The sequence below is a fragment of the Phoca vitulina genome, unplaced genomic scaffold (assembly GCF_004348235.1).
Source record: "Phoca vitulina isolate PV1807 unplaced genomic scaffold, GSC_HSeal_1.0 scaffold13, whole genome shotgun sequence".
NCBI lineage: Eukaryota > Metazoa > Chordata > Mammalia > Carnivora > Phocidae > Phoca > Phoca vitulina.
Window position 1 is genome coordinate 40,763,440 of NW_022589716.1, and position 25,711 is coordinate 40,789,150.

Below are 25,711 nucleotides of genomic sequence, written 5' to 3' on the forward strand. Positions count from 1 at the left end.
TGTGAGCCTGGGCAGACTGTGGAGTAGATGGCTAAGTCGGGGAGGGGGGGCTGGCAAGTTACAGAGCACCTGCTTGCTGTTGGCCTGGCAGTAATGGGCTAGCTCAGTCTAGGGTAGTCGAATTGTCAGGGAGCCACTGTCTTCCTCCAGAGTCCTTGCTAGATCCTCATTCCTCCCCATCTCTGTTGCCACTGTGTCAGTCAGCATTCACCCAGAGCAGCAGAACCAGGAGGAGATACAGAGATTTTGTGCGAGGCATTGCTGATTGTGGGGGCCGGCCAGGCAGGTGTGAAGTCTCTGGGGCAGGCTGCAACTCTTCAGCAGGGGCTGACACTGCTGCCCACAGGCACCAGTTCTTCCTTAGGGAAACCTCATTTCTGCTCCTAAGGCCTTTCAACTGATGGAATCAGGCACACTCAGATCATCTGGGATAATCTGCTTTATTTAAAGTCAGCGGGTGGTGGACCTTAATCACATTGACAAAACACCTTCCCAGCAAACCCGTACACTGGTGTTTGAATAATGTGACTGTAGCCTAGCTACCTTGCATGTTATAGAGTCTTTCCAGTGCTCTCGTCCAGAGGTGTCCTACCTACACGGGGCTGATAGCACAGGGGCGACCCTGCCGTGCACCCTGCCCAGGCCCATTGTCCACCACTGCCAGACTCAGCTTCCTTAACCATGGCTTTTGCTTCATGACTTCTTTGAGAACTCTCAAGTAGCCCCCCATTACCTGTAGCACCCACTCTGGTCTCTAAAAATCATGCAACCAATATTGTAGCAGTGCCTATTTCACAGCAAAAGAATGGTCTCCCCAGCTTCCTTCTGACCTTATACATATGTAACCATAGTTTATATCCTGTTTAATCATAAGATGATGTAATTCAATATTGTACATTTTCATTTAACAGTCCTTCACAAAGTATGTTCCCCCATTTTGCCAAAAGATGATTTTTAAATTCCGTTGAGTAAATATCCCATGACCTAATAAGCTGCTCTGTGACCGATGGGCTCTTAGGATACTTCACGGTTTTTCTCCATCATTGAAAATGCTAAAGGAAATACTTTATTCATATGGTTTTCCTTCCCTGTGGGAGGTTATTTTGATAGGAAGGTTAAAAGGTGTGAAACTTCTGTCAAAATCACCGGTCTCATTCACCCAGAAAACCTCTGTCCACTACCCGCCTCCCCCAGCAAGACAGGCACCCCCCCGCCCAGCAGCTCCCCCGTCATGTCTGGTTGCCTTCCCTTCCACCCTGACATTCTGCCCATGGTTGAAGATCCAGCTCGAATCTCGCCCTGGCATTTGGGAAATGCTAACACTGGATGGAGGAGAGTTAAGTTTCCTTCACCCCAAGCAAGCCTTCCCTCACACGTGCCTCCCTGTCTCTATGCCCCTCACCACCAGCCCTCCCTGTGTCCCTGGCAGGTACGGGCAGCACCGTGCCCTCTTCCAGCTCCTGCTATTTTTCTGCCCCTCCCTGATGTCTCTTGTTCCTCCAGGAAGCCTTCCAGACCCCCTCCACCCTCATCCTTGGCCGTCTCCTAACTCCTCCACTGGTTCTTGGTGGGCAGCCTACACCTGCCCCAAGTTTGCCTGTCATTGTCTCATGCCTGCCAGGCTTGCGAGCTCAGGGAGACTTCTTACTTCGAGAAGCAAATATTTATTAAGCATGCCCTGTGCCTGCGACTGCAGATATCAACCCTAAACAAGTTTAGAGGCTGGAGTGTAGGCAGGCGAGTAAACAGGCAGTTATGAAACATCCCTGTGCTGGGGATGGCCCCAGGGAAGCAGTGGCATCCAAGCTGGATAGTTACTAATTACCCCAAGGCAGAGGAGAAAGGGGATTCCAGGAAAAAGGAACTATACAAAGGCCAAAAACCTGGCTTACATTCTTTTCCCCTCCCTCCTCTCTTCCATTTTCCTTCTGTCTTTTCCTCTGTCCCTTCTCCTTCCCTCCTCCTCATTTGGTGAGTGAGCATCCATTGCTTGTCAGGGGCTTTTCTGCATTTCTGTATCCCTAGGGGGTAAGCCACATGGTAGGTGCTGGGAGCAGTCACTTGTTAGTTGATTCAGCTGACAAGTATGTGATGCCTGTCATGTGCTAGGACGTGTTTGACTGATCGGGGTGAAAGTTCCAAAGCATTTCCTGACAATCATACAACCAAGCCCTCTTCCCTGCAACCCCCCTCCCAGTGGCTAGGAAAACAGCAGAGGGAAAACCTGTCTTGGGGGAAAGGAGTGAAAAATGAAGCAGGGTCCATAGGAATTGTATGTGATCCCAAGTGTGCAGCTGTAGGTGTGAGACCCTTGTCTAAGGACCAGCAGCAAAGGAAGGGTGATCTCACAGGCCTAGAGGGGGGATGCAGGGAGATGGGGAGGGTGTCTCAGAAGCTATGGAGTCAGATTGACCCAGGTTCAAAGCTCGGGTCTTTGCCCTAAGCTGAGTAAACAATTTACTCTTTACTGTGTACCAGACATTGGGCTGGGCACTCTACGTTCACTATTTAAGTTAACCCTCACAACAGACTGTCAGGTGAGTGTTAGCAAACCCACTTTATAAATGAAGATACTGAGGCCCACCGAGGTAAGTGATGTGCACAGGGCCACACAGCTGTTGGAGGAGTCAGGATTTGAATGCAGGTCCGCAAAAGTGGATCTCAGAACCACAGTGTTCTTTCCACTCCTGAATAAGTGTTGGCTCCCTTCCTGGCCTAGGTAACTGTTCATCAGCCCGAGTGCTTACCTTGTGCCTGGCACTGTTGGTGGGTGCCATGGAGGTGGACGGGCGGAAGAGAGCAGAGCCGGGTGGTCCCGAGTTTGAACTGAAACTCCGCCCTGCGTGTCCGGGCATGGGCCTTTCTTTGCCTCTGAGCTGTTTCCTTGACTGTCACTGGGGACAATAAGAGCACCCATGTCAGTGGGTCACTACAGGGCTTAAGTTGGGGGGAGGCATGCAAATACTTGCCCGGTGCTTGTCACACAGGACACATGCAAATCGCTATTGTTTTTATTTAATTGCTTGTGATTTTTATAAGCCCATTCTCTAACTTAAAAAGGTTCTCGGTCTAGTGGAGAAGGAAGATTGGACCCCCTGACTTGAAGATAATTCACACGATGTTGTAGTATAGATTAGTTGTCCAATAATGACACTGTGAGGCTGGTACAGAGCTTGGATAAGGAAGCTGCTGTGGCTCCGAGTGGTCTGGAAAGGCCTCTTGGAAGACGTAGGATGTGAGCTTCACTTTGGAGGACAGCCAAGTGGAGGGCTGAGCTGGGCCTTCTGGTGGAGGAGGGGTAAGGAAAGGGAGAGTCAAGGATGGCTGTGGAAATTGGGAAGCCGTAGGGAAGGCCGGATTTCAAGTGCCAGACTGAGGTAGCATGGGCAGTGGGGATCCATTGAGGGTCCTTGAGCAGGGGTATATTTTGAGAAAGTGGAGGGGGCTTCTACAGGCCTCACACTGTGCACTGTGCGGTGGCAGCTTCTGTCTTCCTTCCTGTCTGACAACCCCCCATGTGTAATGAACTGGAACCCCCAGTGAGAACACTGAAGCAGAAGATAATTCACTCTGCAGAAGCCAGACATGATCTTTATCCTGAATCACAAGTCTGTTGTGTCACAGTCAGGATCGACCCAGTATCCTGACAATAGTAGTACTGGCACCAGGGGGCAAGGGCTCACTCCAGGCTAGTTCTGGCACTGAGACCTTTACAACACCCCCCCGCCCCACCGCTGTGCTGCTTCAGCCACTCACAGGCCCAGTGCCCCTTGTGTATGACGAAGATTTGTAATACTGCCTACCGCCCTGAAATGCAAATCATAAATAATCTACCTGCACAGATAAGTTCAAGAAAGCTGATATAATACCCCAGCGATATTTTAAAGGAGAAGCAAAAAGGAAGCAACGTATAAAACAATGTGTATTTCAGTGTGTAAATGCTCAGGCACACCGCAAAGGCAATGGCGTCATCCAGCGCTGGCAGCAACCCGGCATGGATACATCTGGATGGAAGACAAGAGAGCCACGTTGCCATAGGATATCACCAATATGTTGTCCTCTGTGGTTTACATCTTGAAATAAGAGCTAGCCACGTACGTTATGGAGTCAGCACGAATGCAACAGCTGCAAATGTGGACTGACAGAAGGGGGTTGCATTGACCACCGCCAAGCTTCCACCTGTGGCCTCGTCATTAGTGATATGATTTTTCTGAAATGATGAATAACATTAACGCTTGGTAGAGAGAGTACAGTCTACCTTCAGTTTACATGGGGATTGCATTTCTGGAAAATTCAGTTTATTTTTTTTTTTAAGGAGTTATTTATTTTAGAGAGAAGAGAGAGCGTGTGAGCAGAGGGAGAGAGAGTGAGAGAGAGGGAGAGAATCCTCAAGCAGATTCCCCGTTGAGTGTGGAGCCCAACATGGGGCTCAATCCCAGGACCCTGAGGTCATGACCTGAGCTGAATTCGAGTCAGACACTTAACTGACTGCACCACCCATGTGCCCCCTGGAAAATTCAGTTTATATTAAAATGAAATAAAATATACTTTGAAGTTATTTGTAAAACAGATTCTAGGCTTAATAATTATAAACAGCCCATCTCCCCCCACACACATGAATGTCTGGTGGTGCATTTGGAAATCATGAGAAACATGACTATGATTATATTATGTTATGTGGGGACTGTCCCATGCATTGCAGGATTGCCAGCTTTCTTAGCCCTTGGTCATTAAGTAATGTGTCTTAATCTTTGTGATGACCTCAGTGGCCCATAAATCTCCAGGTTACCCCTTAGACACCAGTACTGCTTTTGTGACAACCACCAACTTCCATTATATTGTTTAACCTTTACAACAATCCATTGAGTAGATATTTTCATTCCCGCTTTATGGGTGTGCTTTTTGAGGTTTAGAGGGGTACTGTCACCTGCTCATGATCACAGAGCTGGAACTGGAACCCACTTCATTTGTCTGCCTCACCATAGCATTTAATACTATGTTGGTGTTTTATGGAACCATGTGTCTTAAGATTAATTCAGCATGCATTTATTAAACACCTACTGGATTATAGGCACTGATAATTCCTGGAGACACAGAGGCAAATATCTAAGATGTGGTCCCTGTGTAATACATGGGATGGTCCAGAGAGAGAGAGGGAGGGAACATGGCTCAGGAAAGGAATAGAAAGAAGTTCACCATGGCCAGAGTGTGCATTCCTTGAGCGGGAATGGAGAGAGGCAGGCTGGAATGGTAGGCAGGAACTAGCTTAGGAGGGGTTTGTAGGCAAACCTAGTAAGAAGATGAAAGTAGTGGTGAGAAACTGAAAGGCTGAAAGCAGAGGGGTGATATGATCAGGGTTTCTTTATAAAAAGGCCCCTGTGACTGTGGCATGGAGAATTGGTAGATGGGAGCGAGGCTGAATCCCACTGTGGTGGTTCAGCGGGACATGGTGGCAGTCTTACGGTGGAGAGAAGAGGACGGGTTTGAGAACAAGAGTGAGTGTCAGCCCCTGCTCCCCAGGACTGAATATAGAGGGGGAAGGGGACAGAGTCGTCTATAAGGAAACCTAGGTTCCTGGCTTAAATGCATGGTTCCTGGTGCCACTGTTGGCCGAGATGGGTGACATGGCAGGAGGACGAGGCATGGCTGGAGCTGAGGGAGATCCCCGTTTGGCCCTGCAAGTAGAGATTATCTGCACTGTGGACTGGGAGGTCTGAAGCCCAGGAGGGAGGGCTGGGCAGTGAGGCCGTCGGCATATATGTTAGGATTTCTTTACCTGGGGTCCACAGATGCTTCAGGGGGTTCCCAAACCTTTTGGAATTGTATAAAAATTATGGGACACATTCTTCTAGGGTGAGGGTTCATAGCTATCATCTGATTTTGGAAGGGGCTTGTGTCCCCAAAATGATGAGAAACTTCTGATATTCCCTATTTCATCTGATCTAAGTTACACCACTATTTTATATGCCAGTACATAATACTACCACTTAAGAAGGATGTTTACCAGAAGCAGAAGTACTTCCAATTCACCCCTCTGCATTGCCTGAACTTCCTATGTGACACGTGAAGTAACCACAGGAGACTCTCAGAGACTCTCACCACTTTGAAGTTTCTTTGGTGGATTCTCCTGTTGGCAGATGTATTGTTTGAGGCTTAATAGCTATCAGTTTGCATGTACTGCAGTAACAATGTAATACAGCTTCATCTACTGGAAGGTATTTTCTTAGATCCATAAAGTACAGTTGGCCCTTGAGCACCATGGGGGTTAGGGGTGCTGACCCTCTGCACAGTCGAAGATCGACGTATAACTTTGGGCCCCCCCAAACACTTACTTGCTAATAGTCTGCTGTTGACCAGAAGCCTTATTGATAAAATAAGCAGTTGACTAACACATATTTTGTATGTTACATGTATTGTATACTGTATTCTTATATAAAATAAGCTAGAGAAAAGAAAATAATGAAGAAAATCTTAAGAGAAAATACATATACAGCCCTATAGTGTATTTATATTTTAAAAAATCCACATGTAGGTGGACCTGAGCAGTTCAAACCTGTGTTGTTCAAGGGTCAACTGTATTTGGTTTTTTCTTTGTAGGAAAATATGAGATTGTGATTGTTTTTCTAATGATTTATGTTTGCTTTTCAGTAACAACTTTCACCCCCTTTTCTGTGCCTTTCTGCAGAAACACAGTGTAATCTTTTAAAAAGACGGTTTACACATCAAGCAGCAATTGATTTAAATTAATTTAATTTAAAATATTTTAACCAACAAAGCCACTCAACTGAAGTGATGATAATAGGATCAGCTCTGACCTAGGTCCCTTATGCTCAGGGAGCAGCAAGTATGTTGCCGCTGCCACCTAGGCTGGGGTGGGGGGTGTCCTGATTCTAGAGATAATAAGGTGAACAGTGCTAAAGGCACACATCTTAGAATGGATAGAATTGAGGGGCGCCTGGGTGGCTCAGTTGGTTAAGCGACTGCCTTCGGCTCAGGTCATGATCTCAGGGTCCTGGGATCGAGCCCCGCATCGGGCTCCCTGCTCAGCGGGCAGCCTGCTTCTCCCTCTCCCATTCCCCCTGCTTGTGTTCCCTCTCTCGCTGTCTCTCTCTCTCTCAAATAAATAAATAAAATCTTAAAAAAAAAAAAAAAAGAATGGATAGAATTGAAACTCCAGGAACAGGTGGGCTTCCCAGGGAGAGAATGCAAGAGAAGGATGGAGGGGTCAAGATAAGGGGTTTGGAGAGGCTGAGAGGTAGAGGAACCTGAAAAGGAAGCGGAGTTCTCTGGGAAGTAGAGAAAAGCCAGGATGGTGAGGCCTTGGGGGAGGGTGGGGAGAGAGCCCACTGCAGCTGGCCACATGCCGTGAAAGCCCGTCCAGCCTCGGTGCAGGGAAGGGGCTGCGGGACAGTGGAGTCCAGCTGTGCATTTCTCTATTCATGAGGAGTGGGGACAGAGTAAGTATGATTCTATTATCCAAGAAAAGGACACACAAGGAGGAACCTGTTTGGAGGAGAAAGTCATGATGTTGGTTTTGAGCATGTGGAATTGGTGGTAGGAAATCCAGGTGGATGTATACATAGGGAGTTGAACGTGTCGGTCTTCAGCTTGAGATTCAGCTGGGCTGGTGAGGGAGACTGAAGGCCATCGGGACATCGGTGACTCCTAAAACTGTCGGAGTAGGTAAGAAAAGTCAGGAGAGTGGGTAGAGAGTGAATAGAGGTGGAGTGAGGCCAGACTTTTGGGAAGCAGCTTCTGAATCTGCCCCCATGAAACAGAGGGCAGGGCTTGCCCCTGATCTATCTTCTCATCCTCTGTGCCTCCCACAGTGTCTGGCACAGGACAGATGCTCATCAAGTTGGCCGATTGGTTGGTTAATTGCTGGAAAGAATGAGTGAAGAAATGAGCCTGTGAAAGATACTAAAAAAAACCATGAGGAAAGGAAGCAGACAACCTGGAGACATCATCTAATGAGGGAAAGTTAAAGCTGCAAAAAATTGGAGGACAAGCGCCAAGAAATTACTGAGTTTGACTTAACAGGTGTGCCTGGCGTCCTCCGGGGTGGCTGCTGAGTGGAGGTGGGAGGCCAGAGTGCGGGTCTCCATCAGCAGAGGCAAGTGTAGATTCTTCTTTCAACACATGAAGCTGTCTTGGAAGGAGCATGTTGCAAGCAGCACAGGTGGGCTAGGAGGGATCCCTGTTGCTCAGGACTCCTAAGGAAGACCCAGGAGAACTCCATGTGATTGGCCTGTGGACTGGATGGGAGGCGGTCTATCTCGGAGAGCGGGTGATGCTTGCAGGATCCAGGCAGCACGCTGCTCTTTCTAGCTGCAGACACAGTCCCTGCATGTTGGCTCTCTCCCCTCCACACCTCCATTGCCATGAGCAAGCGTGTTGAAGACTAGCGTAAGAGGATGTGGGGTGGTGCTTCTTACCCAACAGCCACCCCACACTGGTAAAGCCCTGCCTGGAATTTCATGGTGTGCTTTAATGGTGCTCTTGGTTTCCATGGTGATACCAGATGGCTGGGGTTTAAATCATTATTAGCCAAGGTACCAACTGTGTTTTCCAGGCAGTAAATAATAGCTCCTAATGCTGGTGTAAGCTTGGCTGGGCACCGCATGGAATATTTCTGTCACTTGAGCTTGTTTGGGGATTTGTTTTCATTTTTGTGGTCTTTATGGTGGAGCTATGTAGAAATCAATACCATTGCCTCTCTAGTTAATCTTAATTCACCGTGAAATAGGCTTAAACACTAGACTCCCCCATTCAGTGATTTTTAGATATCCCGTGGACAAGGATTTGAATTGGGCTCCGCCTTCTTAATGAGCATGGTTGCTATTTAAGTATCTTGTCACCTCTGGGCCTCCAGCTTTCCTGCTCCCATGCAAAGCCTATTTCTTTCCCTGGAGGTGATGGTCCCAGGCCAAAGCACCCCACTTGCTCCGTGTCCCGACCCTTCTTGCTCTGAGGAATGTGTTCACCAGCACATTCTAGATCAGGACTCTTTGGAGCAATAGGGACAGTCTGTCCCCCTTCAAAGTGCAGGCCCATGAGGAGCTCTCTCGATACACCATTGTCACCTGAGCTGCCTGCACCCTCATTACTCTGTGTCCCTGAGCTCCCACTGCTGCCACTGAATGGTCTACCATTATGGCTGTCTGTGTCTGGGGCTGGCTCTTACGTCTGCGTAGGCAGGGGCCCAGTTCATTCATCAGCATGCCCTGCAAAACCAGCACAGGGCCCGTTCCACAGTGGGTTCAGTGAATGGCTGGTGAATTGAATTAGACAGAAAGTTCTTTATCCTCAGATAGGGAGGCTCAAAGTGAGAACTGTTTACATTTAAGGCCCATTGTGGACACATGGGATTATATCCTCTTTTGTTCCATTTGTTCTCTCTGGGTTATTGAGGTCAGAATGTGTTTATTCATCAACTGTTTACAGTCTTTGTAGGCCTTTGTGAGAAGCATTCAGGATGGGCAAAGATTAATAAAGCCCTTGCCCTTCAGTAGATCTTACCCTAGAAGGAGAGGCAGGTGTATGAGAAGGTAGAATGAAATAAGAGCTAAGTGAAAGAAGTATGGGAGGCTGTTTGCTATGGGCTGATGTGTCAAGTCTCTGTGTCTGGTGCTGTGCAGATATTGGCTCATTTAATTCTCACCCTTCACCGTAAGAGGTGGGAACTATTATCCATATCCCATAGATTTAAGAATCCAAGGCTCAAAGGGATTGAGTTATAATTGGCTATATTGTTATCCCCATTTTATAGAAGAAAATATCAAGACCTAGAAAGACAATAACTTGCCAAAAGTCAATCATGTACATAGAAAGTGCTGGAGGCTAGATTTGAACTTGTTTATTCTGTGGTCAAGGCTGATCCCCTTATCTGTATGTTGTACTGCCCAGTGTGGTGTAGGCTACAGAAGAAGCATTTCATCCTATGTCCTAATGATGATTCCTGGAAGATACTAATTGACCACTCTCAAAAGTTGACATGATTTTGTTAACTAGAAAAGGGGAAAAGGACCTTCCAGGTGAAGGGAATGAAAAAAGCAAAGGCTTACATGCATGAAAGTGCAGGGTTTGTTTGGGGAACACAGGGAGATGTGTGAGATGAAGCTGGTTGGATTACAGGGACACTTGAATTCCCTGTGGGGCTGTGTAGTGGTTGAGTGCTGGCTTTGGAGTCACACAGATCTGAGCCTGAATCCTGCCTTTTTCTAAGGGTGTAACTATGGGCCAAATACTCAGCTTCGGGTGTCTCAGTTTCCACTTCTGTGTAAGGGGAATGATAATGGTTTCCACCTTAGAGCACTGGATAACATAAGAAGAAAGCATGTAGAACCAACAATGTTTGTCCCATCATTATTAGGGACCTCCTAATCTTCCATTTCTCCTAAATAGAGCACTTTTCCCTCTTAAGCTCTCTGCTCCAACCAGCATGCTCCTGATTAGTAAATAATAAAGCCATGGGATCTCCAGGTTGGAACAGTCCATGGGTGTAGATGATCTTTATGGTCCCAACTATCAGCAAGAAGAAAGAGTAACACCATTCCTAAGATGTTCGGTGCCTTACCCACAATGCACCAACCCCTGAAGATGCCTTGTTGATCTGACCTTTCCTTCATAACCTATCAGGGCTGGCAGTGGCATTTTGGGGTCAGAATCTGAGAAGTCTCAGCAAGTTTTCCCACATAAGCTGCACCTGATCCCCAAACAACCACATACCCATTAGTGGGGAGCCCCCATGCTCCTTCCTCACTGGGTTCTTGAAGCCTCATGAAGGTTGGTGATGCTTATTGTCCTTGGCTTCTTCCTGAAAGTCTGGCTCCCCCCTTTAACAGGGCAGGCTTCATCCCCGTGATGACACAGCTGGGGCCCATCCTTCCCTTCATCGCAGAGTCACTTCAGTTCTTTTAATTTGGAACTTGGTCTTATGGGGTTTTATCCTGGTGTAATTCCTTCCATTCCATCTAAGTACTATCTGCAGCCTGGCCCCTTCAGCTGCCACAGCTATTGGCTGCAGTCAGGACTCCAGAGGATTTTCACCTTATAATGGCCACTTTGGCTTACTCCTGCTACCCTTTAGCCTTCCTTCCAGAGTCTTGCTCCAGCACCTCCTTGGAATGGCTAGGTACACTTCCCTTCTGTCCTGATGTTTTTCTTATCTCTGGTCCTATTCACCCAGATTTTCCATCTCTTTACACCAGCCTTCTGCCACCACATTGCTATTCATTCCCATTGATAGTGAGAGGATCCCATAAGGATTTTCAGGAGCCACTCTCCTGTCCCCCCTTACAGCTGAGACAGGGATGACTCCAGCCTCTCTGTTTATATTCTCGAACCCTCCCATATATGTTGTTCTCTGCTGGCCAAGTCTACTCACTCACTGAGCTGGAGGGCCATTGCTTATTGACACTGTGATGGCCAGCAAAAGCAATCACAATCCTTCCAATTATTGAGCAGCGTCTGTGTGTCAGGTGCTTTGCGTGGTGATCTCAAATTCTCACACCAATCTTTGAAATAGGCATTATCCTCATTTCACACATGAAGAGGATGGAGGCTCAGGAAGACCTCAGAGACCTTCTAACCCACGTATGCACCTTTGTACTTGATAGTGGGGTTCACACCTTATTTGGCTACTCACCCTGCCTAGCTCATTCTAAACTGTGACAGAGAAGGTTGAAACAGTGGCTTATCAGAAATGGTGATCTCTTTGACAGGTCTGTTCTAACTGCTCTTTTAATTTTACTAACTGGATCTTTCTGAAGACTTCCTGACTGTATTGGTTGCATTCCTGGTTGATTCCAGGTGTAGAAGGATGGTTGCTCTGAAGAGTCCACCTTCAGGATCCTCAGGATGAGGATCCTGAATGAATCTTCTCTTCATTCTGAGTAGAAAGGAATAGTGTGGATCATTTGGGCTAGTACGGTCATTTAAGAAAAATGATACAGACTTAGAGCAGGAACAGGACCTATCCCAGATCACAGAGGCAATCAGTGGTTAGATATTTCAGTTACATGTTTGACTCTTCACAATGGAGACTTCAAAGAGCAGTAATGGAAACAAGACCGCTTTTCTCCCTCCCATTATAGTCCAGGTGTAATCTGCCTACTGTCAGGGACCCAGACTGTTTCTGTTCCATTGCTCTACCTTCCTTTGGGTGTTGCCCTCATTTCCATGGTTGAAGATGGCTCACTGCTTGGTCTTCATTCCAGCCCGTGGGAAGGGAAGTAGGGAAGGGTAGAATATAGCCCTACCCTTTAAGAACACAACTTGGAAGTTGTACAAAACACCTTCATGTGTATCTCATTGGCCATAAGGTAGTCACGTGGCCACACCTAGCTGCAAGGGAATCTGGGAAATGTTGTCTTTATTCTAGGGAGCCGTGGATCCAGTCAAAAATCAGGAGTTTTGTTACCATAGAGTGGGGGAAAATGAATCTTGAAATGGGGCTTGTGGTCTCTGCCACCATGGTAGAATGGGGACTAGAACCAGGTCCTCCTACCCTGCTTGCTGCCTCCAGCCCTAATTCTGTCCCTCTCTCCCTCCTCAACCTAGATCTGGATGATGCCCTGAAGCACGGATCCCAAGGCTGGCTGGTGTTTTGGTATATTATTTTAGGCTCCACACATAGACTAACTTTCATAGATAATGATATACCATGTATTGTTACATAAAAATTATAACTTCAGCTTCCCATGGAAATATTTCTGCATTGCTGAAATACCATCATCTCCTCGAATAGTGAATATCTTCACTCTTTTCTTGTGAAACATGACTCCTTCCACGTATTTAGAAGTTGGTTGCTTAAAACAGAACGTTTTTTCTTCATTTCCTATTTCTGTTAGAATGGTCTAAAGAATAATGCCTCTAAAAAGGGTGAAGAGGCAAGATATGCCCATGGTGACATCCCTTCTTTGGATTCACATTCTCCTAGCACCTTGTTCTCAGAGATCAGTAACATCTCAGGAGAGGTTATACCAGACTATTTGGTGCCTGCTCTGGTGTTCCTACCTAGGAATTCAGGTAGTTTTCTCTCAAAAACCAGAGCTGGCGAAAATATGTTGATATTCAAAACACATTCTCTAAGGATTGGATTTTAGTCCTGTGCTTTCCAGCCATATGTAATGGGCATATGTGCCCTACACACAGAGGCAAGCCCATCCAGAGGGGAAGTCGGGGAGGACTGGACTAATACAGTGTTTCCCATGCTGGGGTAGTGGGCTATGATGAGTTGCTGCCAAAAAAGTAAAGCAAGCTGGACCCTTGTTTGTTTGGACCTTTGAAGTGAAGGACAGACAGAAGAAGAAACAGGAGTTGAAAACAGGAAGGTATGTCTGGTCAGGTGTGTGGCGTGGAGCACAGCATGTGTGGTGGAGAGAGCTGACTTCCGATCTCTTATAGTTCTGTGACTGGAGCAAGCCACTCCTTTCTTTAATTCTCAAGGGATTTTGTTGTTGTTGTTTTGGGCGGGGGTTTGTTTGTTTGTTTTTGTCTGCAAAATGGAGATAGAACCCATTCAAGTGGCATGAATATCAGTTAGAGGTACTATATGACACATCTTTGGCACCCAGTGGTGCTCAATTAACAGCAACCTCTTCTAAGGCCCTGGGTAGCTGGCTCTCAGAAGGTTCAGCCTAAATTAGTGTCAGGACCTTGGATAGCTCTAAGGAATTCTGGTCCTTTGCAAGGGCTGTGGTTAACTATGAACTGTTCTAGAAAACACTGTGGTTGCTGGGAAGGACCCCAGCAATCATCCATCTGATCTTTTCCACAAGTATGGGAGGTGTTCTTCCTACTGGAAGTCCACAGGATGATTTTAGTGATACATGAACCCATAGTAAAGAACATCCAATCATATAATGAGATAATAGTCCTTTTTCATGTTGCTTAAGGCAAAAGGTGCAGTAAGCTGCTTTATCTTTTAGCACCTCCCTGACACTTGCCACTCTTGCTTTTGAACAAATATAAAACACAGCTCAGACTCAGAGCCTTTGGCTAAAATTTAATCACACTTTATTCTCATTGTATTTATTTTTGCATTTATCTTCTATATTTGTGGTTAGAGATAATGGTTTTCTGTTTATGGTGGTAATTCAGTTTTTCCATTACATATATTTATTGAACATAAGAGAGAATATTGAATTCTAGAAAATATAAATAGTACAAAGGAATACATGTATATGGCAAAAAAAAAAAAAAAAAAAAAAGAATTGGGAAAAATGGTAAGAGTGATTGAAGCTTGGATTAGTTCACCCCTGCCTCTTGTAGATGGTAAAATACCATCCCAGAGAGGGTATGGAACTTGCCCAAGCCGCTTATTTTATTGGATCTTCTGACCCTGTGGTTCTCTGCCCTTGCCCCCACACCACCCTGCTTTCCCAAAGCCTTTTGAACAAGGCTCAGTTTTCCAATTTACCCCATTATCCTGGAAAATTTAGGGAGGGGCAGCCTTTCTGCAACCTTTGTCATGTTCCCAATGATCAGACAATCTCCCTGCTATGAAATAAATAGCTGTGTCCCGGAAGTAAGGGGAATGCCCCACAATTCCAGTATTGGAATGCAAATGAGCAATTAGAGTCAATTAAAACAGGATACAGTATAATTACCACCAATTGTGCTAACCTTTATATTCAGGAGGACTTGACCTGCTGAAAGGAAATTAAACAATAGTAAAAAAAAACTCTTCCTTAACCAAGGGATGTGCTTGGGGCAGGAACCTCATTTCAGGGGCCTCAGAGGTCTGACAGATTAGACCCTCCTTCTCCCACACCCACCTCTCTGGGTCTAAGCCATTGCTGGCAGCAGCCAGGAGCAGCCAGACTTGATGGTACCTTGTCAGTGACTTATTGTGCCCATCACCAAACACTGCATAATTTAGCATAATGCCTGAGCCCTGCTTGGCTCATCCAGAGAATCCTGTAGCCTCAGGCATCTTGAAAGTGATGACCTTTGTTGTGGAGTACCTTGTACCTGAACTTTCTTGCCCTCTCTATCTGGACTGATCTATCATTTGCAGCCAAATCTCTTATTTCTTTACTTAGAAACACTCCTCTTAAAATCAGATTCAGGGGCATCTGGCTGGCTCAGTTGGTTAAGCATCCACTTGATTTCGGCTCAGGTCACCATCTCAGGGTCGTGGGATTCAGCGGGAAGCCTGCTTGCGATTCTTGCTCTCCCTGTCCCTCTGCCTCTCCTCCCGCTTGCTCACATGCATGCATGTGCTCTCTCTCTCTCTCAAATAGTCTTTTTAAAAAATCAGATTCAATTTTCTGAATCCCGTTTTATGGACCTAGCATTTCGTACAGACAAAGCACACAGTGGTGTTCTGAAGCCCTGCAGTCTAACCTCAGGATCCCAATCTCAGCCTGCTTACTTGTTTATCCTTTCACCAAATATTTATTGAGCATGTTTTACGTACCTTATGCTATCCTGGGTACAGCAGGGAAAGTAAAAGACAAAACTTCCTTTCCTCAAGGAGCTTATGTTTTAGAAATCTGAAGCTTACAAGGTGATAAAGCAGCTGATGGAGAGCCGCTAGAGGTGCTCCAAGGGCGCTGGAGTGATGGGGACGCAGATGGGGTAGGGAGTCAGGGAGGAGGTGGCACTTTGGCCCCTCAACAATAGGTGGGCGGATGGCATGACTTCTTGGTTAAGAGGGTGGGTCCTGAGGTGAGACTGAGGTACAGTAGTCCCCCCTTATTCATGGTTTCGCTTTTTGCCGTTTCAGTTCCTCACTGGAAGCAGGTGATCCTCCTTCTGATGTCAGAAGGCCAATAGTAGCCTGATGCTGTGTCACAAGGCCTGCGTCATTCCCCTCATTTCTCATCACGGGGCATTTTATCATGTCACAGTATCCTTCTTGTGATGTACAGTACAGTGGGATATTTGGAAGAGAGAGACCACATTTATGTAACTTTTATTGCAGTATATTATTATAATTATTCTAATTTATTCTCAGTTATTGTTTTTCACCTGACTGTGCCTAATTTATAAATTAAACTTTACCATAGGTATGGACATATAGGAAAAAAACATAGTATATAGAACATTCTGTATTACCTGTGATTTCAGGCATCCAGTGGGGGTCTTGGGACATATCCCCTGTAGATAAGGGGGGGCTACTGTGCTTCATCAACCCCTCTGGGCCTCGGCTGCCTGACATATAAAGTAGGTGGGAAAATGATATTGTACCTGGAAGGCAGGGTCTCTGACTTGGAGGAGTCCTAGCCTTCTGGGGATTCAGACATACCCAGGATGAACACCTAGGGCTGGATGTTACAGATAAAAGGGGGCATGAAAAGACAAGGAGGCCTGAGGGAGGCTGGCATGCTCCCCGAGGGTGAGGAACCTGGCACAGCAGAGGACAGAGTGGTTGGAGGAAGGATGGAGACTAGTCAAGTCACACAGCACATCAGGGCAGAGCCAAGATTTGAACGCAGGGTCATCTGACTCAAAGCCCAACTCTTTGCACTATATCCTACAACCTTGAATGTGAGGCTGGGGAGAGCAGGAAGACACATGCTGGATTCATAGTTTTGAAACCCAAGCTGCAGCGTGGATAGTGTGGGGCTGTCACCTGACCGAGAAGAAAGATGACCAAAGGCCTTGGTGATGGGGCTGAAGAGGGGGTGTCATGTCAGAATATAGTTGGAGATCAAGTTGGCAGGACTTCATGCCACTGATTGAATGTGGAAGCAGCTGGGGAAAAAGTGGAGGCAGACTCCAGTTTGAACACCTGGAGGACAGCCTGGGAGACAGTATTCTCAGCCCATTTCCACACTATTGGCTAGTTCTACATCTTCCTTGGCGGACTCAGCGTCTCCCATTCCTGCTTATCCTTGGAGACTGAGCTGCAACCCCACTGTCAGAGCCAGATGGCTGAATTCATCCACAAAGAACCTTCCAGCCCATCTCTCTAGCCTCCTTTTCCTGTTTCATACTACTCAGTGGGTGTCATGATCCCAGGAATGTCATTCAGACATGCACATTTGGCAGTTCTTTCTTTGAGCACGAGATCTGGGTCTTACCACTCTGGGGACCGGGACTAAGGGCCTGCGGGACACTGTGAATGCATCAAAGAAAAATGGGCTAGAGCAAGGGTAGCAGATAGTGGGTTTCTTCCCAGCTGATTATGGAGGCTCCCTAGAGTATTGTGGAGGGTCCTGAGGTTTAGCTGCATCCAGGCTTAGCTGCAGAGAGTGTTGTGATTAATTGGTGATGTCTGCCATGAGCACAGGAGGGATTGTGGCAGTGTGCATGCCATTTAGGTGCAATCTCTTAATGACAAGACCTGGTTTGTTTGGACAGTCTATGGCTGTTCTCAGGAAAAATCAAAGATGATGTCTAAGTGTCTAGTATAGCTGAGGGTTAGAAGGGGCTGTTGGGAGAACTGGGACCAGTGTCAGATACAGGCTGTCCTCAGCATTGCATTTTCAACTTTCATACCATTCTCCACTTGTGTCCATTACATAATGATGCCCCTAAACCACCTTTTGTTCCCTGCTCAAGGCTCTCAAACCTCAGCTCACAAAGGGATTTTTTCTAGCTAACGCCTGCCAGCCAGTGGTTTCATTTTGGCAGCCTAAGTCATTGTCTGCACTGTGGTCTTTGGGCAGTTCATCTGAATATTTTCTTTCCCTTATGGTTTTATTTTAAAAAGTGTAAAAATGAAGGTGCAGATCTCAGTGGAGGGAGTGTAGTTCTCCTCAATGTAATGTAGAAGCAGAACATGCATTTAGAACTCTAATCAATGGGATTACTTCAAAACAATCATTAGCCATTTAATAAGTCAGGCCAGTGTGGACCTTGAGGAACAGTCTGCTATGTGCACTGCTGAGGGCACGGTGAGGGCGCATTTGGCCAGGTTATAAGTGACCCCTTAATGATACCCTGGTGGCTCAGTGCACTCAAAACAGACCAGGCAGAGAGACGCCTGGGTGGCTCAGTCGGTTAAGCATCTGCCTTCGGCTCAGGTCATGATCCCAGGGTTCTGGGATCGAGTTCCACATCAGGCTCCTTGCTTGGGGGGGGGGGTCTGCTTCTCCCTCTGCCTGCTCTGCCTGCCGCAGCCCCTGCTTGTGCTCTCTCTCTCTCTCTGACAAATAAATAAAATCTTAAAAAAAAAAAAAACAACAGACCAGGAAGAGCATAACCAACAAGTTTAGTCACATCGAGGTGGTCCCGTACAGTAAGGATAAAGTCCTATGATTTTCAGTTGTTCTTCTATTTTACATGGTAACATTCTTTCTCTTAAATTTTATGAGCATTGGGGGTTAAGACAGAAATATCACTCAGAACCTGGGCATTCTGAATAATTAATCTTCTGCCATACCACAGAGACAAAAGTGGAAAGTATGCAATTAAAAGCAATAGATTTTAGCTCCCCTCCTTGACTTTTCATAGATACAAGCTGGTTGGCTGAGGTGTGGAGGTTCATTTTGAAGGAAGAGAATCCAGAATTTATATGAAATGCTGAGGAATCATGATAGATTATGCCTACCAGGCTAAGGGAAATGGAGAGCATAGCACAGCTACCCCTCTGGGCAAGAACCATCAATCCTATTGATAGGTGGCCTCTAATTTTTTACTGTTAATATCAGCCGCTGGCTCTTGTTCTTACATATCTGACTCGCATTCACCTTTTCTGGATTACATAATATATCACAGCAAGAGATTGAAACGACTGCATGGCATGTCCGTGGAGCCAATTGTTGATCTGGAAGCAGGACGCTGAAGTGGCTGGAGCAGGACTGTGAGCAGGCTGAGGATGGTGCCGGCATTGTAGGTTTAAGGATAATGTCTGGATGAAACAATCCAGCCCTCCAGATGTGAGCAGGACCTGAAGACACCACCCTCTGCTGGTTCTCATTTCTTGTGTTTGAGGATTGGGTTTAGATCCCTGCTTTGCCACTTGCCAACCGAATGACTTACGTTTGCATTTATGTAAAGTATGGCCTCTTACCTTTTAGTTTACAGGTTAAGTGCAGAGAAATGGTAATTTTTTTTTGTTATTGTTTTGTTGTGTTCCCGTCCCCTTCAGTCCCTCTAGTGCACATACGAGCATTCTTCAATGAAATAATAGGGCAGTTAACACAAGGATTGCTGTGTGTCATACTGTATTTAATATTTCTTTTTTAAAAGATTTTTTAAAATTTATTTATTTGACAGAATTAGAGAGCACAAGCAGGGGGAGCAGTAGGCAGAGGGAGAGGGAGAAGCAGACTCCCCACTGAGCAGGGAACCTGACATATGTCTCCATCCCAGGACCCTGGGAACATGACCTGAGCCAAAGGCAGCCACTTAACCAACTGAGCCACCCAGGTGCCCCCTGTATTTAGTGTTTCTATTTCATTTTTCTAAGATGTTAATTTATATGAGAATAAAATAATATGAGGAAAAAAATCCAAGAGGAAATGCTGTATAAATGTAGCTATTTCTTTTTTTTAAGATTTTTATTTATTTATTTGAGATAGAGAGAGTGAGAAAGAGCCTGAGCGGAGGTGGAGTGCAGGGAGGGGTAGAGGGAGAGGGAGAAGCAGGCTCCCTGCTGAGCAGGGAGCCCACGGGCTCGATCCCAGAACCCTGGGATCATGACCTGAGCCAAAGGCAGACACTTAACCAACTGAGCCACCTAGGTGCCCCTAAATGTAGCTATTTCTATTGTCACGTGTCAAGACTGGCATTTTAGCAGGGTTTTATTCTCTTCTTCCCTCTGTCCCCATTTCCCATGTCCTGAACTTCTGCTTATCCTTTATGGGCCAATACCTGGATCGCCTCCTTGGAGAAGCCCTTCCTGAGTGCCCCTGTAATTAGTTACTCTGAGCTCTTCCATCCTTTATACTCCCCCTGATTACGTAATGCATGGTCTACTTACCTACATGTCTATCTTTTCTACCAGTGGGGAAGCCTCTTGAAGCAGAAACTTCCATTCAAGACTCATTCTCATTTGTATATTCCAGAGTCTAGCTCAGCGCTTGGTATGTAGGAGTGTTTCGGGTATGTAACTGAGTGAGTGAGTGAGTAGGTGGATGAGTGAGTAAAGGAATAAATGCACAACCTGAGTGAAGGACTGGACCGCTGGTAAAAGAAACCATGGGTTGAGAAAGGTTTCCACTAGAAGAATTAAGACCGTGGGTCCTTGACTGGGGCAATCGGAGTCTCTGAACCAGTCCAAAAGCTGGACACATATCTGTGTCTGGGCACCTTTGGGGGAAGGGCAGAGAGTCTGTAGCTGTCCTCAGATCCTCAGAAGTGTCCATGGCTCCCAAATGTTGACAAGTTGCTGATCTAAACAGATGGAACAGGCAGGCCCCACTGAGAGGATATGACCAAGTTATTACAGAAGAGAATGTGACAAAGGAGAAAAAATCAGAGCTGGAGGGGACACCGAGTCCTAAATGGACCTCAGGAGAAGGTGTGGCCCCAAGACAGGAACTCCCAGAGTCTAGAAGGTGTTGCTGTTTCCTTGTAAACAGTTCTTGTATGAGGAAACCCAGGGGAGATTTTGCTTCTTGCACGGCATCTGTGGGCTGAAAGGGCTGCCCAGGTTCACTGGGTCCAATCACCTGCCTCCAGGTGCAGCAAGCTGAAATGATTCCTGGCATACACTGGGTCTTTCTTGTCCCTGACAGCTTCCCTCCCTGACTCCTCTCCTGCACTTTTCTATCATATTCTTGGCTGTGAAAACTTGATTTTAATTAAGAGCAGTGTCTTTCAAAAATGTGGATGGTGGCCCATTGGTGAATTGTGACCTGAACTTAGAGAGTCATGACCAGCTTTTTAAAAAAAAAATGAAATAGAAGATGATAGAAAATATTGAGTGCATCACACATGGAAGAGTGAGTATTTTGTGAAACATCCTGTTTCAGCTCTATGTGTATGGGATTTTGATATCCTGTGTATTTCCTTCTGTGGGGTGTAGTCACAAATGACTGAATGAGGGGTCAGTGGTGAGAGATGAGGTGGGAGAAGAAACCGTGTCAGGGGTTCATGATTCGCTGCACTGGGAAGTCCTTTGCTCCAGGCCAGAAGTTAGGAGCCTGCCACATGGCCCCCACTGTCACCCCTTCTTGATTCTTTCCTCTCCTCCCCTGGGCAGGTTGTGTACGTCACTGCAACATTTCCGTATGTCATGCTTCTGATCCTCCTGATCCGAGGGGTCACGTTGCCCGGGGCCTCCGAAGGCATCAAGTTCTACTTGTACCCCGACCTCTCCCGGCTCTCCGACCCACAGGTAAGAGCTGCTTGCTCAATGCCCAGTTGCCTGTCACCCCTCGGAAGACCTCCGTGGGCCTCTGAGGCTAACCAGGGGGGCTCAACAGCTGGCTGAGCACATGGAAACCTGTGGACCCCTTCTCACAGTAATAATTTTCAATGATAATTAACATTAACAAAAAACAAATTTGTGACATGGTAATAATATATGTGCTTGTTTATCAATACATCAAATAGCAAGATCCAAGGTCTGATAATTTTCATGGTTTCAAAGTAGTGATGAGCATAAATGACGTTTGGGAGATACCGATACTGTGATTTGGAAGTATCTGGGATTTCTGCTGCTAACAATACTATAGTTTGTTGTCTGCATTCATAATTGAAGAAGTGCTAAATTTCAGAGGTAAGTGAAAGTAAAAATACACTTTTCCTCCCACCTAAGATCACAGATCCCTGCAGCCATGCATCTCAGCCAGAGGAACTGGATCTGTGTTGGTGATTGATTTTCCTTGTGGGTGTAGCTCACAGAAAGAAGATAATTGGTGAAAATTGGCTCACCTGTTAGTTGTCTCCAGGAAGGCATTGGCTGTCGTACATCACGGGTAGTGACTGTTTATACCTAAACTTCTCTAAGTGGGTGGTGGTGGTATGCCTGGGGGTACATGAGACAAGAGATGAAAACAAACATCTATCTTGCAGGCCCAGGAGTGCTCAGCCTCACTACTTGTTAGAAGCTCCTGGGAACTTGAAAAATCCCAAATCCCAGAACACAACGCAGACCAATTTAATTAAACTTTCTGGGGGTGGGTCCTAGGTATCAGTATCTTCTAAAGGCCACCAGGTAATTCCAGTGTGTCTGATAATGTGCTCAAAGACATTTGATGGATGAGGAGACATCCATTTTTTTTCTTTTGATTGAAGTTTAGTTGATATATAATGTTACGTTAGTTTCTGGTGTACAACATGGTGATTCAGCATTTTTATATGTTATGAGGTGATCACCATGATAAATCTAGCTACCGTCTGTCACCATACAAAGTTGTTATATATTATTAACTATATTCCATATAGTGTACCTTGTATCCCTGTGACTTATTTATTTTATAACTGGAAGTTTGTACCTCTTAATCCCCTTCCCCTCTTTCACCTACCCCTCTAGCAACCACCACATTGTTCTCTGTATTTAGGAGTCTAGTTCTATTTTGTTTTGTTCATTTTTTTTTTTTAAGATTCCACATATAAGCGAAATACAGTATTTGTCTTTCTCTAATTTCCTTTAGCATAATACCTTAGGTCCATCAATGTTGTTACAAAGATTTCATTCTTTTTTATGACTGAATAATGTTCCATTGTGTCTATACACCATATCTTCTTTATCCATTCACCTATCCATGGACACTTGGGCTGCCTCCATAATTTGGCTATTGTAAATAATGCCATGATGAACATAGAAGCACCCATATTTCTACTAAAACAAACACAGTGGATCATGCATTATAATGTAGAATCTGCATTCATAGAAGATGAGCCTGCAAGAAATTCCAAGTGTGCTGTCTATGTCTTCCAGCCAACCCTGTTAGGAGGACTTGGATGGAAAGGTTTATGGAGGGTGAGTTACTGCAGCTCAGCTGTACCTCATTACACTGATTAAGGTCCATGGTGGAGTGGCAATGTGTACTCATTTCTGTCTCAGTTTGCTGTGCTGTGAGGGGCCCCGAGGCTCAAGGCACCACCAGGCACCTGAGGCGGCATCCTGAATTGCAAGCAGAATCCCTAGGAAGAAGGAAATGAGCTCCTGACTGTTGGCCTCACCAACTCCAACCTAGGATGGGAAAGGCTCAGTTGGAGAATCAGTTTTGGAAAACCTATTTCCAGAATCACTGGTCTGTGTATTTTTGTTAGATCCACAAATTCTTGACCCAGGACAGATTTCTTGTTCTTTCCTCTACTCATGGGTTTCTTTATCCTGGTCCTCAAGGTCAGTCAAGAGATTCTGAGCATCACCTGTAGTTTCTAATCCTAACGATCATCGGAACACCTTGGAACATGTTAAAAGTACAATTTCAGGGAGTATGGGATGGCACCTGCACATCTATATTATTAGAAAGCTGCAGAGGAGATTCTGATGATTAGAAAAGTTTGGGAAAACTCAGCCAACACCTATGACCATAGAGCCCTATCTACATGTATACACATATGCACCACAAACTCACACCCACACACACAGCAGAGGTGAAGCCAGACAGTCCACCATTCACACTGCCTGCCCTCGTCATCCCAGTCTCCTGCCATCTCTGTCCTCTTAGGCCTTGGCTTCCAGGTCAGCACTTACCTGCAAGGCTATTCTGTGAAATGGCCACTTGGAGTCATGGCCAGCACATTGGGCCAACAGTCTGGACCTGGTCTTCCTCTGGCTCTGCTGCTGATCCTGAGTGACCTTGGACAACTTCCTTCTTTCTTCCCCTTTCTGGGCCTCAGTTTTCCCACTAATGACATGAAAAGGTTGAATTCAGTCAGCAGTTTCAAACTAGATTCAGAGAATCCTGCATTTTCTGTGAACATGGGTTGACAAACTGACTTACAGACCAGATTCCACCCTCTGCCCTTTTTTTAATAAATAAAGTCTTATTGGAACACAGCCATGTTACTTATTTTTTCACAAATTGTTTGTAGCTGCCCAGAGGCATAACTCAGAGACAGTGTGGAGTAGCTGAGACAGAAACCGTATGACCCCTTGTGTCGAGGGTGCCAAGACCCCACACACACTGAGTGATTCACTAGAAGGACTCAAAGGACTCAGAGCAGTTGCCCTCTTGAATATGGTTTATTTCCATCATCAGATAGAGTCTGGAGGAATCCATGCATAGGCTTCCCATGGCATTCTGCCAGGAGGAGACACACAGAACATATTCCTTCTTGCAGCATCGAAATGCAGCAGAATGTGGACAGTATTTCTGCCCAGAGGAGATTGCTCAGGAATCGGGTTTTTAATGGGGAAGATTGATTGATGGATGGATGGATGGATTTTTAAAAATTTTATTTATTTATTTGTCAGAGAGCACAAGCAGGGGGAGCGGCAGGCAGAGCAGGCAGAGGGAGAAGCAGGCTCCCCACTGAGCAAAGAGGCCGTTGTGGGACTCAATCCCAGGACCCTGGGATCATGACCTGAGCTGAAGTTAGACACTTAACCGACTGAGCCACCCAGGTGTCCCAATGGGGAAGTTTTATTAAGTGCACAGATACTTTCGGGCCATGTGGTCGATCACACAGTCCCCAGAACTCCCGACCTTCAGAAGGAAAGCAGGTGCTCACTGTAAGTTGCATTGCTTGTACAAGCAGTCCAGGCAGGCTGGCACAGCAGAATTCAGTGCCCCAGACATCCAAAACGACTGTGTGACTTAGTACCAGGGGGAACATCTTAGCTAAGTTCCCAGACACCAGTCAAGAGCCATTCTTGCCAGCAGGCCCTTTTGGACAGCAACATCACGCTGACTGTGGTAACTTTCCTGTACACCTGCAAAACCTATAATATTTACTATTTGGTCTTTTCTAGAAAAAGCTACTAACCTTAAGCTGCAGAACCCTCAGATGCCTGTAAGGGGAGAGTTGATGGCCTCTGACCTCCACCTGACCCCCCACTCCATCCACGTTGCTCTCTACCTCTGCTCCCACCAGCCTGGTCCAGACACCAAGATCTCCCACTTGACAGAAGCCTCCTAACTGGTCTTCCAGAAAAGTCTCTTGACCCCTGTAGGCCACTCTCATGCAGCAGCAGAGTGACCTTTTTGAAATATAAATCTGACAGACACCTCTTTGCTTAAATCCTTTCTGGGATTCCCTGTGGTCTTTGGAATAAGATCCAAATGGAAGGGCCTACAAGGGCTTCCTTGAACTGCCTCCTTGTTGCATCCCCCCCCGCCCCGCTCCCTCTCTCTCAGTTCATTCCAGATACTGGCCTTCTTTCTGCCTTGGGACCTTTGCACATGCTGTTTTTCTGCTGAGGACGCTCCCTCTTTCTTCCCCAGATCCCCCTTCCCCATCTTGCCCCACATCCACTCGTACTTTAAGACTCAGTTTAAACATCACGTTTTCAGGCAAGTCTTTCCCAGCTGCCAACCATGCAGCCCCTAGGATTTCATACTTATTTTCCAAAGCACTTATCATATTTACAATGAAATATTTATATATGTACATACATATATGTATGTATTACATGTATGATTCACTTTACACCCATGCATTTGCTTAGCAGATATTTACTAAGTGCCTACTCTGTATCAGAGATTATTTTAGGTGTCAGGGATATAGTAGTAGACAGTGGACAAAACAATGACACCTTCCCTATGACATTTATATGCTAGTCAAGGAAGAAGGCAGAAAACAGAAGTAAAAATAAAACATGCAGTCCATTAAATGGTGACAAGACCCATGGAGACCAAGTACAGAGTGGCAAGGGGATGGCTTGAGAGAGGGCTGAAGTTTCCAGCATGGT

At 46.0% G+C, this 25,711-nt stretch overlaps 1 protein-coding gene across 1 annotated transcript in view; it reads left to right on the forward strand.

Annotated features, from left to right (window-relative positions):
- Positions 1-25,711, forward strand: part of SLC6A11 (solute carrier family 6 member 11) — a 126,857-nt gene that overhangs the window by 38,605 nt on the left and 62,541 nt on the right. The window contains exon 6 of the mRNA XM_032411932.1: positions 21,104-21,238. Within this exon, the coding sequence (XP_032267823.1) occupies positions 21,104-21,238 (135 nt within the window). The remainder of the gene's footprint in view (positions 1-21,103; positions 21,239-25,711) is intronic.